The sequence below is a fragment of the Chelonia mydas genome, chromosome 1 (genome assembly GCF_015237465.2).
Source record: "Chelonia mydas isolate rCheMyd1 chromosome 1, rCheMyd1.pri.v2, whole genome shotgun sequence".
In the NCBI taxonomy this organism is placed as follows: Eukaryota; Metazoa; Chordata; order Testudines; family Cheloniidae; genus Chelonia; species Chelonia mydas.
This window is the reverse complement of record NC_057849.1, coordinates 49353843-49374056: the sequence shown is the minus strand read 5'-3', so window position 1 is coordinate 49374056 and position 20214 is coordinate 49353843. Positions and strand designations below refer to the sequence as shown.

Sequence of the window (20214 nt, the reverse complement as noted above, 5' to 3'; positions counted from 1 at the left end):
AAGTACTCCTCGTTGTTTTTGCTGATACAGACTAACAGGGCTACCATTCTGAAACCTGAGCAGATTTTGGCTTCAGTGTCTTGAATGTGTGCATAACACCCTTTTTAAAGAGAAATGCTCTATATCTATAGTATAAAGGCATGTGTATAATGGAATGGATTTGTGCACATTCTTCGGAGAATGGGCCAGATTCACAGATGTTTACGTTACTTCTGTAATGCAAAGGTTCCATAAACCCAGTTTAACTGGCCTAGAGCAGCACACAGCAGCCAGGGGATAGTGGTTAATATTGCACAACGCTGGCAAAATCTTCCCGAGTAACCTGGCTGGGGTTCTTGGCTGAGGAACCTGTACAGGGGGAAGAAAGTGGATTCCTTCCTCCATGCTGTGGAGTCTTTCCAAAGCCCTTCTGAGCTGAGGTTTCCATAGCTATCTACAGGACCTGAATGCCCAATTTCCATTGGGATTGTGAATCTGTATCTTTTAGGCAGCTTTGAAAATCTCAGTCCATGAAGCTAGTGCTCCCATCTGTGGTATGAAAGGGTTGGAACATCGTTAAGTGGTGAATTCCCTCTCCCCAGGCTCCCCTCTACTCTGTCCTATCCCTTTTTTTTCTATTCCTGTCCCCATTTCTCCACAACAGCACTCCGGGAGCTGCAACATACATACTTCCTTGCTTTGGGAAGGGGTACATTCCTTTTATACAGCTGTCGCCAATCTTAGTCCTTCTCACACACCGGCATTGCAACAGCTACCCTGCATGTGGTCCCCTCCAAATCTATGGAGGGGAGAGCAGGATTTCCCCCATCCTCACAGCTTGGATATTTTGAAGACACAAGTAACTGCTTTTTATTTTAATTACTTTACATTTATTGTGACTGTTTTTATTATGTTGAATAGCACCCTGGCAAGGGCAGAGAAATGTTTTACGAAGCTGTTATGTGTTAAATAGTATATGCAGATGGGACCATAGCTATAGCTGGTGTAAATCAGTGTAGCTCCACTGAAGTCAATTTATGCCAGCAGAAGACTTGGCCCATAACTTTGTGGTAAATACCTAAGGCAATATCCATATGTTAGTAATTTTTAGGAGCTCGCTTATAGCTTTACAACGCCTGTAAAATAGAGGGGTGTTGTGAAAATGCTGATAGGCTTCTATAAAATACGTACAGTGCCAGATTACTTGCTCGATTACTTGCTCGGTCATATTGGAATGAACCCAGAGTAACTGTTGATGTCTGAGTTACGCTGTCAGAGATGAGAATTTAGCCCACAAACGATTGACAACCCTTAAAGCCTAAATATTGGTTTTGAAGTCTTTATGGATTTCCCTTTGAGTCTCTCTCTCTCTTTGTATTGTGATTGTCTTGACTGGGCTCACTGCAGTAATTCAGGGTTTATTCATGGCGCTTCCTTGTTTTTTATCTTTGTCTGAAGATAGTTCTAGAAGTTTTGTTTAGTTTCTCTCAAGGCAAAAAGAAATGCTGCTATCATTTCCTTTGTATGGTAGAAACCAGTGGAGAAGAGCTTCCTTGTCCTGGAGATCTCTAGGGTTTTTTAAGTACTATCTTTCTCAAGCTGAAAGGGTTTGCAAAATGATGATCCTCTTTGTCTGTCTGTTTTCATCCCAACAACAAGGGCCTTCGGGCTTTTCAAGTAAATATTTGCAGAAAGGTTAAATGTTGTATTCTCGAGGGCTACAAAGCAAGAGCCTTGTGACGCAGCTGTCAGAAGTAATTTTGTAGTCAATATCTATATAGCAGCCACTTGGAATTGGCTGTGAGTGGAGGACAAGACAGTAGGCACATAGGTTGTATTATCAAAGGCAGCTGAAAGAGTGGAATCCTGCAGGCTGTGTTTTTTAGCATCTCCTGTCTGGACCATTTTGGTGCTACCGTTCAAGTTCTGATGATCCTTCCTGTGTGGATGTAGGCTGCTTTGCGTCTTCTTTCACCTTCTCTGTGCTAGTCTTCCCTCAAGCTCAAGTACCGGTTGTATATTAAATCCATTGTGAAAGCAGTTCTGTACTCAAATATTTGAAGTCCTGTTCTGCTCCCGTTGATGTCAAATGGAGTATGATTGGTCCCTAACTTTATCAGTTTTGGCCATGATGTATATCTTGTCATGTCAGTAAAGTTGTTGATATTGAATTGAATACTAATTCCCGTCTCTTTTTCTGTGTGCTGGTGTACATCAGAAGATACAAAACTTTCAAGGATAATAGGTCAGTAAGTAGATAGAGCCCAGTGTTTTTTCACAAATGTGAAGCAACATGAAATAAAACAAACAACCTATAAAATGGGGAAAAAACAAAATTCCTGTAGCTTCCTGTCCCTCAGGGCTGGGTCCAGCTTCTCACTCTGGGCATTGGGACTGGATAGCCTGTCTGCTCCTGTGTCATGACAGGCTGGACATGGGGCAAAATTTAAATGATGGTGGTATGTCCTGGCACACAGAGTTGCAGCACCACTCAGTCAAATTTGGCCTATCCACTCCCCCCGTCGTTATGGGGGGCAGACAGCCCAAACCTAAGCAGTGCTGCCACACCATGGACCAGGTGGCAACACCCAGGACGGGGAGCCAGGCCCAGCCCTGCAGGACAAGAGCCACTGCTGACAGCTGAGTGCAGGGTGGGCATGCTCTGAAACCTAACCTGCCCCCCGACCCCATGGCTTTCCTACTCACCCCCGAGGCAAGACTTGACACATTTTCCCTGCAGATCTCCCATAATAGAAAAAAATCCAACAAAATCCCCCCCAAATAAAATGAAAAAATTATAAAAAAGAATGTCAGCATTCTATCAGTAAGTTTATTCAAATGTGCAGTGCAACTGTGTTCTCTGTTTGCTTTTGATCTTCTCATCCTGAACAAAGCTATTCAGGTTAGTCCACCTTTGATCATTTTGGCTTCAAAACTTATTTTTCACCAATTCTTCCTTTATATTCATTTCCCCCGTTTTGGCCCAGATTCCACAAACACGTACGTGCACAAGTAATCCCGTTGAAGTCTATGAGGCTATTTCATGCTTCAAGTATTTTCACGACTGGGACCCATTTTTGTATGCTGGGGTGGATGGACATAGATTCTAGTTTGATATAACTTTTTGGTTTATTATGTACATTGTCCCAGACACTGTTGTGAGATAAGTGTTCTATAAACCAGTTGAGGACCTGATTCTGCCACCCTTAAGTTAGATCAGTGTTACTCCCAGACTGCGGTGCACGAGTCGCAAGTGGTTCTTTAATGTGTCTCCTGCAGCTTTTTACAGCACATGTTGTTAAAAAACTGTGATTTAATTATTAATCAATAAAGATGCTTTTACTATGTTATTAGTGCAAGTTGATAACTTAGTTGGTTAAGTTATTAACTTATTTGCTCTGAGAACTGTGTGTGTGTGTATGTGTATGTGTATGTGTGTGTGTGTGTGTGTGTGTATATATATATATATATATATATTTAAACAGCATGATGGGAAATATTTAGTTTTTTATATATATAACTAAATATTTCCCCTGTCATGCTGTTTAAATATGAATTGTACTATGGTAAATTCACACTACTGTGCCTCTTTTGGGTAATGTTGATTGCAAATTTGGCTCCTGAACCTCTGATGTCTGAATATCACTGGTTTGTAACTTATTCTATAAGTAGTCCCATTATTACTGGGCATCAAGAAAGGTGGTAGAATCAGGCCCTAATTAAGTAAATGAATTAAGTGAAATCCTGTCCCTATTGAAGTTAATGGGAATTTTGCCATTGACTTTAATGGGACCAGGATTTCACCTTTAAGATTTATTTTTTTCTAAGCTGCTGAACTTTCTCTTTTCAGTCCTTACATATATTAGATTTCTCATCTTTCATCTTCCAGGCATTTTCCTGTTAATCTTGTTTATATATTTCTTCATACACTTTTCTTCCCTCCCTCCCCGTTTTGTCTGTTGTCAACTAGGCATACTGATCTTTGCTGCCCCTTGGCTACCTGCTCGACTTTACTTTTAGTGTGTATGGTATAAATCAGTATTCTAGCAGATAGAGAGCAGAGGTGGCAAGAGAACCTTCTGTTATGGAGCTGTTTTACAAAAGATATACTAAGATGGGCAATGGTTTCATTTTTAGACTAGCTTATGTTTTTATGACAATTTAAACATAATTTAGACATCAGGTTATCGACTTCTATTTCATTACTGCTAATCTTAATTGCTGTTTTTGTACCTGCTTTGAGTTTCCATTTACTATATGCTTTTGAAAGCTGTGTAATCAAATAAGGCATGTAGTGACGTGTTTATTTAAAACATTTTATTTCAGAAGCAAACAAATGAGCTGTTGCATTACAAAAGTAGCAACTGTCACAAATAAAATACAGCACTTGGTTTGACTAAAGTTGTGCAAACCCTTTTATTATAGAGATGCCCGTTTTAAACTGGTTGTAGGTTTAGCGAGGAAGGTCCATTTCCTTTCTGCCCACCTGCTCACAGGGAAAATATCAGGCAAGGAGTCCCTGTCATCCACCAATGGCTAGAGTAAGAATCAGGGTGGTAGCTAGGGAGTGGGCAGCTTATTTGACCTTACTCCTACATGCTCCAGTAAGTATGATCTCAGTGCAGCCTTCACTATGGAGTTGCTGCTGCTGTCTCCAGAATAACAGCTGTGATCAAACAGAGATCAGAAAACACAGATGAGATTGGGGATGATCCAATAGCATTATAAATCTTTTGTATCCAAAAGACGCAGGTAGATTTGTTAGAGGTGCCATATCATCACACGAATGGGGTGGATTAACAAGAACATAAACAGTATTTGTTTGTAGTTGTAGAACAAGAACAAAGCTGTATCAACAAAGGAAGGCCCTGATCCTGCATGTGCAGTTGTTGAAGTCTGCTGCATGGGTGTGGGAGAGGAAGCTGCTTACCTGGGCAGCTGGCAATGTTTTCTCCTCTTGTTCGCTGCCATCTGCCTCCAGGAAGCAGCTTTAGTTACTTCTGCATGAATTAGGGGCAACTTTTTTTTCTTTCCTTACAGCTGTTCTGAACCCAAGTGAAAGGGCCACAATCCAATGGTAATCAGTCTGGCCGTAGCCCTCTGGTAAATAAAGGGGGATAGCTCCCTTTGGTGGACACCCAGCCAGCCAGCCAGTTAGCTGTAAAATCCCTCTTGGTAGCTGTTTTCTACTTGCTTTACCTGTAAAGGGTTAAAAAGTCCCTCAGGTTTTAAAAATAGTAATAATAATAATAATAATTAATGGGCATCTGACTAAAAGAGCCAATGGGTGGGTTAGAACTTTTTAAAATTGGGAAACAAACTTTCCTTTTATCTGTTGTTCTCTCTGGGCTGCAGGGGCGTGGAGCAGCAATGCTATAAGCAGGAATACTGTGTAAGGTTTGAACCAGGTATGAAAAATTGTCTTCCATACCTAGAAGGAATCATTTGGTTAGGGAATGTTTAGATAAACGCGATCAGGTTTATTTCTTTATTTTGGCTTGTGGATCTCCTCTGTGCTAAGGTGAAAGGGCTGAGGGTGTCCGACAAGGAGGAATTCCCAAGTGCTCCATCTGGGTCAAAGGGGGTTTTTTGCATTTGGGTGCTCACAGCATTCACCAAGCCAAGATTAGAGAAAAGCTGTAGCCTTGGGAGTTTAATATAAGCCTGGAGTCGCAAGTATTAATTTTTTAGAATCCTTGTGGGGCCCCCACCTTCTGTACTCGAAGTGGCAGAGTGGGGATTCAGCCTTGACAGGCCTCTACCTATGTGTCGCCCACTCTGTCATCATTTCCCTTTTATGTGTCTGCTTGTAATATTGAGGTGTTGCACAGACATTCCCACAGGGGTAGACTGTTGTCGACACTGGCAATGCCTCATTGTGAACTAGGGGCCTGATCCTGTTTGGGGCTACTCATCCTCTGCTCCTGTTGCACTCAGTTAGATGTGATGGAAGGCAGCAACTTTCAGGATCATGTCCCAGCCAATGTTCCCTCTAATTTTTATGTCCATGTGCGGAATGAGTTTTGTTGTGTGCACCAATATGGAGGTGATGTGGTGGGGCTGGGGCCAACGGGTTTGGACAGTCTGTGGGAGGGGACTCTGGGTGGGGCAGAGGGTTGGGATGCGGTGGGGGTGTGGGCTCTAGGGTGGGGCCGGGGATGAGGGGATTGGGATGTGGGAGGGGGCTCAGGGCTGGAGCAGGAGGTTGGGGGGTGAGGGCTCCAGCTGGGGGTGAGGGCTCTGGGGTGCAGGCTGTCCTGGGACAGCAGGGAGAAAGAGGAGTTCCCACAGCCCTCTCTTGCTGCAGCAGCTCGGGGTTGGGGGAGACGCTTCTCTCCTGAGAAGCAGCAGCTCCAGTGGGGCTAGGCCAGGCTGTGGGAGGGGTACCTCTCCCCAGCCATGGCAGCTTCGCCTGGTCTGGGCCAGGATGAGGGACAGGCGCCTCTCCCTTCTTGTGCGGCCCTTGATAGCCTGCTGCATGGCCGTGCAGCTTAGAAGGAACTTAGGTCCCAGCTAGGTTTGCATAACCTCTCAAAACACACATCCATGTCACATAAGGCAGGGCAGGATATGGTATCAACACAACTATCTTGGAACCCATCTATTGTCCACCAAGGCAGCTGTGTTCATCAGGAAGGATGAAGCAATTAGGTCCTAGACTGAAACTTTCATGAGCCAGAGGAAGAGCATTTTCAGCTAAAGATCCTCATCTGTGGGACCTTCTGCTGGATGACATCCAAATGAGCCTAATCCCTTACTGATTTCAGATCCCATTGCAAAATCCACCTTTGCTCAAAAGCCTTCCTACAATACCAGCGCCTGTGGGGAGGGGGGAAGAAGGAAAGAAAAACATGCCAAATCTAAGCAGCTAAACCAGAAATGGAAAGTATAAGGATTTATGTAGTACACATTACTGTTTTGTAAGTATGACCTATATTCTTTGATCCTAGATATATACATTTACATTTAGCTGTATTAAAATGCAAATTGTTTGCTTGTGCCTAATTTACCAAGCAATCCAGATCACTCTGTATCAGAGACTTGGCCTCCTCATTATTTACCACTCCCACAGTTTTTGCGTAATCTACAAACTTTATCAGTGATGATTTTGTTTTCTTCCAGGTCATTGATAAAAAATGTTAAATAGCATAGGGCCAAGAATTGAGCCTTGCGGGACCCCACTGGAAACACACCCGCTTGATGATGAGTCCCTGTTTACAACTACTAGTTGAGACCTATTAGTTAGCCTGCTTTTAATCCATTGAATGTGTGTCATGTTAATTTTATATTGTTGTAGTGATGGCGTGGGCACTTTCACCCCCTTGCACAAGTCACAGAACAAACTGGTTTGTAATCCTTGAGTTATCTGAATGATTGCTAAGAGGAGAGTTGGGTCCACATTTCTATCTGAAAATGTCACGTATTGAAGAGCCCTCAGAAATGCAGATTGCATTAGTCATCTCACTAAACAGAGAGCTCAGAATATGAAAAATTCACCACGTTTAGTTTCTTGATAATCTGGTCAGCCTACTTTTGTACATAGGTTTTTGTTTTGTTTTTTAAATACGGGGTTCTATACTAACAACTATTTCAAAGGATTTTTGTATATGTCTCAGACAATTCAAAGGATGCCAATCATGTCATATACTATTTTACTAAATTGACTAACTGTGTTTGCCTCTATGCAAAGAGAGACAAGGTGGGCTGTTAATATCTCTTATTGGACCAACACAGCTACAACAATACTGCAATCTATAAAAAGACTCAGTCTTCAGTGATCAGAGGCTCATCTTATATTTTCTTCCCTCTAAAGATTTTTTCCCCCCACAAAACATTGAAAATGTAAATGTGGGTTCATTGGTTATTGAAATTTCTTATAAACTTTAATCTTTCAGGTATACTTCAGCTATGCAAAATGCAGATTCTGAGTGTAAATATTAGTGCGGTTAATGGAAATTGCATGCTTAAATGCTTAAGTATGAAGCTGAAAACGACTTCCTTTCTTTGTTCCTAGCAGCACAATCCCCTTTCAATGCTTCAGGCTTGATGGGAGAGGGGTGGGCGGGAGGAGGGTGTCGGAGGGTTTGGCCATAATGCAGCATGTAAAGAGAGATTTTTAAAAAAGAACTGTGGAAGAAAAAGTGCAAAATTCTTATGAAATACAGTTTATTATTTTTAGTTTTTCATTTGTATAAACATGCCCATTTTATAATAGTACAAAGTAGCACTATAGCATTCAATCCAAGATAATCCAATTACTGTTTCACTCTGACATGTCTCAGTGTTGTATAGGATAAAAATAAAAGAATCTCAAGCTTGATCATTCTATGGCTTTGTATACACGTTTGATCATGTAAATAAATTGTAGGAGTGTACGGAGGTGCCCCCTATTTTCCTGTCCATCTCTTTAATGTGTTACTATATAAGGTTCTGTACCATCAAAAGAGATTATGAAATTACTTCTTAAAGCTAAAACTATTAAATGAAAACACTTATTGCAAACAAATTTGTCAGTGTCTCAAACAGCTGGAACTTGACTTTCTAAAAAGCGGTGTACCACTGTGCAGAGTTTAATTTAGGCACTTGGGGTTTTGCATGACAAAGAATTTGATTTTGTAATTTCACAGAAATGCTGCAGGTCAGGCTCACAGCTTGTTCTGATGGAAGTGCATTTTGGGGGGCTTATTTAGTTGGATGATGGTTCCCCCAAGCCTCTGCAGTAGTTGCCTTGTTTAAAATTTATATGCCATTTGGCATGCTGCTATCCGGCAATGTCAGAGTCTGCTATAATCTGGGTATTCATTTTTATGTCCATTTACTTGGTATTAATACTCATACTTTCTTAGCTGTCCTACAGATTCAAAATGTGGCATTGTACTGACTATTTGGCACTTTGGCATGTTTCTACCCTGCACTCTGCATGGATTTACTGAAGAGGGATTTGCAGAATGGTTTGAAAGACTATATTACATTTTCTTGCCTGTTGGGGGTTGGTTTGTTTTTTGTTCACATTTGTTACGATCTATATGTCCAGAATAGCATCAGCTTTCTCGGAAACACTAAGATTTGTCTCAAAGTGAAGTTGAATTATACAAGTCCCTCTGCTGGTTATGTTTCTGGATCAGGCAGGCAAGGGTTATATAGGCTTGTTAATTACCAATGGCGGCTGCCATTGTGTGTTTTATAAAAATTCTCTTTAGATGACAAATGAATTGGGCAGGCCATCCAATTTTTGTCATAATTGTAGTTGAATAAAATTAGGGTTTCTGTTTTAAGTTTTAACCATTAAACGCCCATAAACCCCCCCTGATGATGATAATGATAATAAAATTGGTGATCATAAAATTAACATAGGCGGGGGTGGGAGGGACACCAGAAATGGTTACTTGTACCTAAGGACTTGTGTACACAGAGCAGTAATGAGGACTACGGGGTTTGATTTCTAAAGTACATGAATGCATTACACATAAATTGGACTGTACATATCCTGCACTATTGGCTCCATAGTACACTTTAATATAATGCTGTTTGAAACAGTACAATGTTAAAATGCACTACAGAACGTTACAAAGAGATTATTCCTTACAATATATACAAAGAGAGAGCCCCCAAATCTCCCAATTTTTGGACATCTACATAAAACTCAAAAATTGCAAAAAATGAAATTAATAAACCCCCCAAAACAGAAGCCCACATATACCAACAGAGGTGACAAACCACATACAGACCTCAGAAATCTTTCAGGGTAGAATAGAATCATAGAATATCAGGGTTGGAAGGGATCTCAGGAGGTCATCTTGTCCAACCCCCTGCTCAAAGCAGGACCAATCCCCAATTTTTTTGCCCCAGATCCCTAAATAGCCCCCTCAGGGATTGAACTCACAACCCTGGGTTTAGCAGGCCAATGCTCAAACCACTGAGCTATTCCTCCCCGCGCTCTGAATATATGAATCATATTTGGAAAGAAACTGTTCCTGCACTGGGACCACTAGGGAGAGAGATGTGTGTTAATGCCCATCCTCAAAGAGGCTGAGTTTTGGGGGCCCTGCTGACCCAAGAAGTGAACAACCAAGCTTGGTACCAGATTTTGAGGATCTGCCACCAGCCCAGCCCTCTTTCTGTTGGAAGGAGAGGCAAAACCTGACCCTATTTGCTTAGTGCCAGCCACATGATGCCCCTCTTTTTTTTTTTAACCACAGTCATCTTTGTACAAGCATATTTTTACACTTATATTATCATTTTTAAGACAAGAACATTGCTGGTACAGGTACAAGATAAGAAGAAAAAATAAACAGTCCTAAAAATACTCAAGGTAATAATACCTATTGAATGGAGAGCAAAAAAGATTGTCACCTTCTCTCGCAAAGTAGTAAAATAGCTATGTCAGAGATGTTGGGCTGGTTTTTTAAGTGCATTAGGCCAGCTTTGCACCATTCTGCTGGTACAAAGCTACCCTAAAAACAAATTTACCTGCTGTTGGAAATTTCCCCTGTGTAGCTGACTAGCAGCTGCTCTTATGCCACCTCTCTAGTCAGCACACGGGGGAAAGCGTCTCTGTGTCCTGTTGCCAGAGTGGTTTGTTGAGACCTTAGGCAGCCAGGTCTCGTAGGATTCTGCAGGCTGTTGCAAACTTCTCTTGGAGGAGGGGTGGACCAGTGCAAAGTAGCCCTCGGGTGGGAGGTAAAGTGTAATGGTGGCTTCAGGGATAGTCAATTATTTTTTGCCAAGGTCCATATTTCTTGGTCAAGGTCCAGACTCCAGAGAAAATAATAATTATTATAAAATAATAATAAGTAAATAAAAACATTTCAGGGTCCATTGAAAAGCATCTGGCGGTCTGGATTTGGCCCACAGTCTGCCTGTTGACTACCCCTGCTTTAGGCTACCTTTGCACCTCCCCATTCTGATTTGTACTAAGTGCTCTTGAGCTGAAGGTCAAGATCTTGCCCAAGATTTGCACCATCCTTGACAACATTTGCTCCTGGAACTATCTCCATAACCACAAGCATTCAAATAGTGATAAGAATTTCAATTAACTAATAATTTTATAATCTGGAGGGGGCAGAGAGACCTCACAGGTAGCTCTGAGGCAAATAAGAATTGGCATTTTGTAAAATTTGGGGTTACTCATTACATTTGGAAAATCTCTGTCAGTGGAAGATGTTTCTCTAAAAGAGGCCATGTATCAGAAGGAAGCCCCCTTACATTAACAATCCCAGCCTTTACAGCCCAGATTAAGTCATAGTTTAGCTAGTCAAATTGACGTCATTGATCTCTACCCAAAGTGGAGAATTATTTCTTGATTAAGATTAAAAAAAAAAAAATCCGACCATTTTACTTAAAAATAATTTCAAGAAATCTTTCAGAAAAATAGAAATTGCAGCACACAGAGGAACAAATTCTGCTCTAGATCCAGAAGTCCAACTACAACCTCCCCGCACTGGGGTGGGGCAGGACTGCATTATAGCTGAGTGGATTGGTGAGCTGGTGAATTGGCGTTTCTGTCCTAGTTCCCCAAACAAAGTGAGGTAACTCACGCTTTTGGGGGCTTTCATCTCATGAGGACAGTCGTAGATTTCGTAAAACATACATAAGTAAGAAATAATCACGTATGAAGACAGCCGCTTATAATGAATCTTAAATTGTTTGATAAGCACCAATTTAATCTCATTTTCAATAAAATTGTGCCAAATTTAGCAAAAGATTATGAGACAAATGATCAAGGTGAACTGGTGCTGTGTGCCTCTTCATTTTACTTTTCACCCAATCCTTCAGAGGAGCATATTTTATTTTGTATAAGGTAATGGTTTGTGTTTGTGTACTAAATAAAGTATTTACATTCTCAAAAGCCCTGCTTATGAACAGCATACAGTCCAAATATAATTGATATTACATAATATGTACACCACAGAAGCTGCCTCTTGCTTAGTGACTGCTTAGTTCCTACTAGTTCTCCCCACGTACAGGAACTTCATTTCCAGAATGCCTTTCTGGATTGGGCCTTTACATTTGGCAGAGACAAGCAGCCACAGTCCTAAAGTGGCTATTCTCTAATTAGATGGTGCTTCTTTCTTTCTTCCAGCAGGTAAGTACTCATAATTCCTATTACATTTTCCTCTAATTTTCCTTTTCTTATTCCAGAGGAGAGGGCATCTTTACATGGAATACTTGTTAAATTATTTTGAAATTTCTTGCTTTTTTTTTTTTTTAACATCTAAAGTAAAACTTTGTTTCTCACTTTTACCTGTCACGTACCTCTTTTTTTTTTTGCATTATTGTATATTTGTTTGTTTTAATGTGTCTCAAATAGGGAACAAGTCTTAGGATGTTCATCGTTTGAAAGTAAGGTGTGCTTAGCAGGTGCAAACTTGAAAACTTAAACTCCTGCTTTTAAACATAAAATAAACAATACCTTTCCGTCACTCCCTTCGGCTGATATCAGTCTACAAGTTATTTCCTCCTGTGTAATAAACTGATAGCAAACCTTTGAAATGATGATGCAGATTCTTCAAGGAACAGTTTCCCTTTTTATTTTTCTCTCAATATATTTGACAGTACATCATCTTCCCCTTGAAATTACCCCCAGCAGAGCATTTCAACTATTTCATCCTGCATTTTTCTGAAGGCATTTTTTTTTTTCAACAAGCTCCTATAGTAGTTTGGTTATTATGAAGAGTAATAATAGTAATTAAAAAGCCCTTCTCCTCCAAAGCTCCTTGCATACACTAATGCATGTGATTTAATTTTAGGCCCATGAATAGTCCCATTGAATTCACATTCAGCAAGATTAATCTCACATGCAGAGTTAAGTACCTGTATACGTGCTTATAGGATGGTGATCTTAAGCCTCTGTAACAGCCAAAGAGGAACATATTGCTGTGTAAGAAAGACTAAAGAAAGACAACTAATGGTTATTACTATTTCTCTGTTTCTTTGTATATGCATTTCTAAGGTAGTCATCATTGCATTATCTAGACACCATCACTTACATTAAAAAGAACAATAATGGTCTTCCACAATGAGAAACCAGTTCTCCACCCCACTCCTATGCTTTAAGACATTTTCTTGGGAACATAAAAATAGCCATACTGGGTCACACCAGTAGTCCATCTTGCACAGTATCCTGTCTTCCAGCAGTGGCCAATGCCAGATGTTTAAGAGGGTATTAATAGAACAGGGCAATTACTGAGTGATCCATCCCAGCATCTGGCAATCAGAGGCATAGGGACAACTAGAGCATATGTTGCATCCCTGACCATCTTGGCTAATAGCCATTAATGGACCTGTCCTCCATGAAATCATCTAGTTCTTTTTTTGAAGCAGATTACACTTTTGTCCTTCACAACATCCCCGGCAACGAGTTCCACCGGTTGTGCGTTGTGAAGAAGTATTTCCTTTTGTTTGTTTTAAACCTGCTGCCTATTAATTTCATTGGGTGACTTCTTGTGTGTATGTGAAGGGGTAAATAAGATTTCTCTATTCACTTTTTCCACCACACCTTTCATGATTGTATAGACCTGTATCGCATCCCCCTTTTTAGTTGTCTCTTTTTTTTAAAGATGAACAGCCCTAGTCCTTTCAGTTTTTCCTCATATGGAAACTGTTCCATACCCTTAATCATTTTTGTTGCCCTTCTGTGTAACTTTCCCAACTCTAATATATCTTTTTTTGAGATGGGGTGACCAGAACTGCATGCAGTAGTCAAGGTGTGGGGTGCCATGGCTTTATATAGTGGCATTATGTTGTTATTTACACTTATTCTCTATCCCTTTCCTGATGGTTCCTAACATTGTTAGCTTTTTTTGACTGCCACTGCACACTGAGCAGCTATTTTCGGAGAACTATCCACAATAACTCCAAGATCTCTTTCTTGAGTGATAACAGCTAATTTAGACCTCATCCTTTTGTATATGTGGTTGGGATTATGTTTTCCAGTGTGCATTACTTTGCATTTATCAACATTGAATTTCATCTGCCATTTTGTTGCCCATTCACCCAGTTTTGTGAGATCCCTTTGTAACTCTTTGCAATCTGCTTTGGACTTCACTATCTTAAGTAATTTTTTTATCATCTGCAAACTTTGCCTCCTCACTGTTTATCCCTTTTTCCAGATCACTTATGAATATGTTGAACAGTATGTTACCCACTTAATTTAGGGCACCCCGCCTATACCCTACCTAGAGCTCAAGGCGTGACCTAGTCAATTTATGGCACCCCGCCTATACTCTATGGGTCTGTGGAAACTTTTCCTTGGAAAGCGCCTTACACAGTTGTGCTCTAAACCTCTATTTGTTATCAACACACACAAAAATATATATATATCAAGCAAATATCTTATCCTCACCAATCCCTATATACAGACAAATTTCATCTGATGGCCAGTCAGGATCCACTCATCTGGGGGTTCCCGGCAATGCCTCTGCACATCCCGGTCATGTAGAGGGGTCAGAGTTCCAGCAGCTTGATGTTGCACTGTCGTCCGGAAATGGTTCCCAAAGAGCATAGTTTTACATATATAATGTAAATGAAAAACCATCTACCTCCTTCAATTTTACTAAACCTATCACATTATCCCACACTTCTAAATAAAAATTTTAACCAATCACATACTGGCACCTATGTGTCCTTCTTTCTGCCCAAGTTTTTTTTACATTTTATCTTTCATGCCCAGATTATAACAGATTATTAGTTGTGACCTTCTCCATTTATGCAGATGGTCAACATAAAAACACTGGCTAGAGCTTATTTTACCATTTATTGAGTCTCTCTCTGTATCCTTCCTAATTTCCCAGTGCCTGGGTGTCTCTACTTTATAACCTTGGTGGTATTAATACTCGTTAGGGACATTCCTCTGATATGGGCGGGGTGCTTTATCAGCATCAGAACAATTTTTTTTTTTAATTTTACTGTGTACCCCTGGTTGAGAACCACTGTTCTAGGTCAAGGCATAGTAATCCAATCTAAAGGTGACAAAAGGATGGATTGCTGTGGCTCAGAAGTGCAGAATGTACTAGAATTGGCTGTGGGTGTCTCCTCTGGTAGTTGTAATGACTTCCATCAGCACGCAGGGATTGTAGTTCAGCAATGATGTTATAAAAGGATTTTCTTAGTGGCGATGGCCCTGATTTTGCCACTGTTTCTGACCTTGAAATTATGCTGGATAGTCCTGTTAAAGTATTGTTTACACCATAGGATACTTCTGGGGGAATTCTGCACCACTGTGCGCACACATTTCATGTGCCATGCATATTTTAAATATTTTTTGCAGAAAATAGCTTCTGCTGAAAAGTTGCTGACGTTCCACCTTTTGCTCACCAGAGGGTGCTGTGGCACTAGAACAGAGCAGCAGCTCCTGCCAAGCCCCAGCTATGATAGGGAAAAGGAAGAGCTTGCCTTCTTCACAGTGCCTGTCGGGCCAGGTCAGAAGATGGAGTCTATGGAGAGAGAGACAGCATGGGACTGCTGGGGGGTTAGACAGGGGCTCATAAGGACTAGTGGGGGAGAACAGACTGGGGTAGTTGCTGAATGGGAGTGGAGATGCAGGGCCACATGGGCGGGGTGTATGTGTGGAGAGCTATAGGGGGTAAGAGAATGGCTGAGAGGGGGCCCAGAGACACATGGTGACAGGGGCAGATGTGCCTGACCGAATGGGAGAGGATAGGGGTCAGCCAGGGTCTGCATGGGGATGCTCCCTAACAATCCCTCCCCACCCCCCCCCAAAAAACCTGTTCCATGCTTTTCCAACCCATACCCAACAACCCTTCAAGTTCATACCCTGGCTCCTTCCCAGCAATTACTTCCCTCTCCCTCAGCTCCTCTGTTATCCCTGACTACCCCAATCCTTTGCACCGCTTCTGAGGGGTGCGGGAAATACGGTTCTGTACTGTAGTTTAAGTGAATTATTACTCAGTTCTGTATTAATATGTGCCTAGTAAGAAATCTATTTGTCAAAAAAAAATTCCTGAAACTTTTTTGTTGTCTGTATTGTTACATACATACTTGCTGACAGATATTTTGAAATAAATTACTAAAATAATTGAAACAAGTGTGATTATATTGTGTTATTTTGACAAATAAAATATGCTGAATTTTGAAGAATTTTGAAATATTTGTTTACAGATTCTTTAAAATTTTTTTGGTGCAGAATTCTCCCAGGAAAAATGTGAGTAAGTGTTGCTGAATTGGACGCAAAATTAGCAAGTCTTAGTCATGAGGACAGGTCTTGAGTGTGAAACATTTATATCATACAATGTTGTATAACATCAGAAAGCAACACAGATTAAACAATGCTTTTTGCCTTAAAAATCCCAGTTTTTTCTCTTTGTTTATGATGATAACTCATCCCAAATAGTAAATGGAGATTCAAAACTAATTGCATAATACTACTAAAATTTTATGGTTGTATTTTAGAAAACGAGACCACACAGGTTTCTGAGATGACTTTTTGTTTGTTTGTTTGTTTTTCCCTTTCCGCTTCTTTAGGACTATTGCACTGGGTTCAATGAGTTAGTGTAGCCTTTTTGTGATGGAGAAGGAGGCAAGCCAGTTGGAGAAGGACCACGTCCATAGAGTGTATGAGAAAGTTGCTCCTCACTTCCATGATGCACGCTACAAGGCTTGGCCAAAGGTACAACAGTTCCTTTCAGATCAGGAACCAGGCAGCCTGATTGCTGATATTGGTAAGTTGGGTCCCTGAGTATGACAACTGTTTTAAAAAAAACTATTATTATTTTTTTAGTGTTGATAGTGATCAAAGCCAGGCATGCCTCTTCTCTGTATTAAGTAGTACTTTTTGGGATGGTCAGGGTCACCTTGCCTTAGGCTGCAGGGTTTGAAATGAGTGCTCGTCTGCAAATGAGTGTGTTTTGGAGCTGGCAGGTACGCTTTTAATCATCATAGCCTGGCTGCCTATCAAATTTGCCTCCTGCTGCCTGCTCTCCCTCTTTCTTCTATAATGGACCTACTTCCAGAGCCATCCATACATACGTACAAGCCATGTGGCTGTGCAACTTTTACCATTACCTACTTGTGAAGGAGTGTACCAGGCCTTTGTGTCCCCTCGCTGGAGGGCCCACGGTTCTACCATACTCTGCCCCAAGAAAGGAGTAGTGAAGATGGGTCCTCCAGGCCTGCCTAGAGAGGCTGCACAGAAGCAGCCAATCTTGGCTCAGCTAAAAGGAACTGCAGGGCCTTAGCAGGTCAATAGGACCAGAAGAGCAAGGAAGGGTGCTTCTTCTTGGTCACAGGAGCTTGAGAGAACCAGAGGATGGTTTGTGGTAGCATTTGCATTTGGTGAGAAGGAAGAAGATCTGAGAAATTCAGCCCTTAGGTAAGAGTGAAGAAAAAGGGGCTATGTGGGAAAAGGGCCAGGCTAGCAGCAGTGAACTGGAGGCAACTGCTGTTGATAGTGTCTCTGGGTTGGGACCTGGAATAGTGCGTGGGCCCTGATTCTCCCACTGGTGAAGTGGTCTAAGACTCAAGAAGGGGACAAGGCTTAGAATCCTAAAGGCAAGGCAGGATTTAAAGGGCCCAGAGATGGGGCTGAAGACCCTGCTGAAGGCAGGCAGTGTGTTGAGCTCTTTGCTACCCCAAAAGGGACTCATCCATTTGACTGTGTAAGTTGGCCGGAGAACTTAGCCTCTGAAAACCTACAAAGAAAGGCTGACACCCTACTGAAGGCACCAGAGGCCGGAAAGGCCTGCAGTATCACACCCAGCCATAAGGAGGCACTTGGGAGGTGAATGTCCTGTCACCACTATTAAAGGAAAGTATGAAAGGTCTAAATAGCTGAATAATGTTGCAAATAATTTTCCCTTTTTTATTTTAAGATGTTAGTGGATATGAAAAGTTTAATATATAGGATAAATAACTCTGGAATTTGAAATTTTCTATTTTTCTAAAGTTAAAGCATGGACCGTGCCAGGGCAAGTTTCCCTATGCTGCCGTGCCAATGTGCTTCCATGCCTGCAGGGAGAACAGATGCTGGCCAGCTGGTATTTTTGCCACTGTCCTCCTTCATTCTTTAAGAAGTAACATTGTCTACAAGGATGCTAACAGTGATATGGACACCTCCCCATTAGAAACTGAACTAAGACCATGGAAGGATTTCACGTTGACCACCAAACAGGAGTCTGATATGGCCAGCTCATGACCTGTGCTGGATTCAAACTAAAAATAAATAGCTTCTCTACTCCTTTTTCAGTTTGCTAAAATCATCTCTCCACCCCCTTTCTTTTTTTCCTTTCAATTCTTAGGGTGTTAATGAAAGTGAAATATCAATAGCAATGGCTTGGGCCAAACATGTAATGTCTGATGTTACACAGACTTCTCTACATTGCTCTGTGTGCGCACACTGGGCTTTCTGCTTTACGTGTCTCTCTTATTTCTGAGTGTTCTCATGAAGGGTTGAGCTAATTTCATAGTGGTTTTTAGTGTATTGTGAACTGTGAAAACATAAGGGATACCATTCCTCTGGGGCCAGAGACCTGTGACTGGCTGGCTGATTAGCCCCACCTGCTGCACCTGAGAAAGAGTTGGAACTTAATTAACTCACTCTTGGAAAAAGAGGGCAGAAGGAAATGGAGAAGGGGATTGCAACAACCTCCAGAAAGCTGAGGGACCAAGGGCTATGCCCTCAGTAGACTGCTATGGGAGCTACTACACAGAAGAATTGCTCCAGGAACCACATGGACAGAAGGGAGATACTGTAGGGTCCTTTTTTTTTTGCTAAGCCTCCGAGGTAAGCCGGGAAATGTTGGTTACTGAAGTTACTGGTGTGCGGGACAAACTTGGGGAAAAGGACTACTTGGTCTCCACAGACTTTGAAGGAAGAGTCTGCAAGGTTTTTTGATTTGTTTAAAAACACTTAAAATAAATCAACTAACCCTGCTGGAAACTGCTTCTTTGGATTCCTTGAGAGAGCTCAGACAGAATTAATCCAGGGAGTGAGCTGACTCAGCAAGAGCAAAGCCTGGTTTGGTCGGAGGAGGGCACAATAAAATAGGCCCCATCCTTTTACGTGAACAAATACATAGCATTATGAACCATCAAATTGAATTTTGCCTGTGACATAAAGAGGATTTGAACTGAGGTCTCCAGAAGTGAAAGGCTATTATATTAACCCAAGGCACTTCACTCCCTTTTCTTAATTTGATCTGTGATTTCAATGACAGTCATTCAAGCAAGAGGTGAGAAATCACATTTGGTAACTTCTTAGATTTTTTTCAAACTATCAGACTTAATAGTATAAGGATTCAGATACCTGAGCCCCAGATGAAAATGTTAGCAGTAAAATAGTTTAAGTCAAAAGTTTTGTTATATTATTTCAACACAGAATTATTGTAGTGTGGGAAGGCTGTACATCTCCACATCAAAAGCATACAGTTATAAAGAAGAAACTGCAGGGAGATATCAGACAAAGAAAGTTCCAGTTGTCACGGCAACAGCAATTAGCAGCAGATAACAAGGAAACAATGGGTTAACAGCTTGGTCTGATAGTGATTTAATTATTTAGCCTTCTAATTTATCTGTTTGTTTGAATACACAGGAATAATTCAAGGCTGTGCTGCTGCCATATGATGCTTTAATACAGTATTTTTGGTCTTTTACAAGCAGAAGTGTAATAGCATCATTAACATAAATGTTATTGATTCTGTATGCCACGAGAAAGCCAAGATAAATGCTCTTTAGCAAACCCATCTCATCACTTAACGTCACACAGCAAAGAGCCCACTGTTTGACAGATAGGAACAGTCTGTGCTCATTGTGCTAAAATGATCACAAGCCACAATAAATTCCACTATAATGTCATCTTGGTTTTTTTTTTTTCAAATGGGCAGAGAATTTCAAATTATTGAGGTCAGACACTGGCACATTTCATTGCTCATGTCAGGAGAATATTCTCTTGCTTATAGAAACTGAAAGACACACTTCTCCTCTTTATTTTACAACTTCAGGCTGTGGAAATGGCAAATACCTTCATATCAATTCTCAAACCTATAAGCTGGGCTGTGATTACTGCTTCCCTTTGGTGGAGTCAGCACGAAATGATGGTCATGAAGTAATGGTGTGTCATAGCCTGTGCCTGCCATATCGGAATGGGTGTTTTGATGCTGTCTTATCCATTGCTGGTAAGTTTTGTACATTGGCAATTTCTGTTGGCCAAAATTTCAAAGGATAATCCTGTTTGGAGCTTTTAGGCTGGCTTCACAGTCTCTGCCAAGTATTTTGGCAGAG

The 20214-nt window shown here is 41.2% G+C and overlaps 1 protein-coding gene across 8 annotated transcripts in view; it reads left to right on the top strand.

Annotated features, from left to right (window-relative positions):
- The window catches only part of LOC102938144 (probable tRNA methyltransferase 9B), a 90197-nt gene that overhangs the window by 32274 nt on the left and 37709 nt on the right, over nt 1-20214 (top strand). For 4 of the 8 annotated variants that reach the window (XM_043531799.1, XM_037892294.2, XM_043531782.1 and 1 more), the window contains exons 2-4: nt 6747-6899; nt 16462-16658; nt 19935-20108. In XM_043531799.1, coding sequence (XP_043387734.1) covers nt 16505-16658; nt 19935-20108 — 328 coding nt within the window. In that variant the 5' untranslated portion in view covers nt 6747-6899; nt 16462-16504. Of the gene's footprint in view, nt 1-6746; nt 6900-16461; nt 16659-18233; nt 18719-19934; nt 20109-20214 lie in introns of those variants that run through there. The other 4 variants (XM_037892288.2, XM_037892298.2, XM_043531791.1 and 1 more) reach the window with 3 other exon arrangements.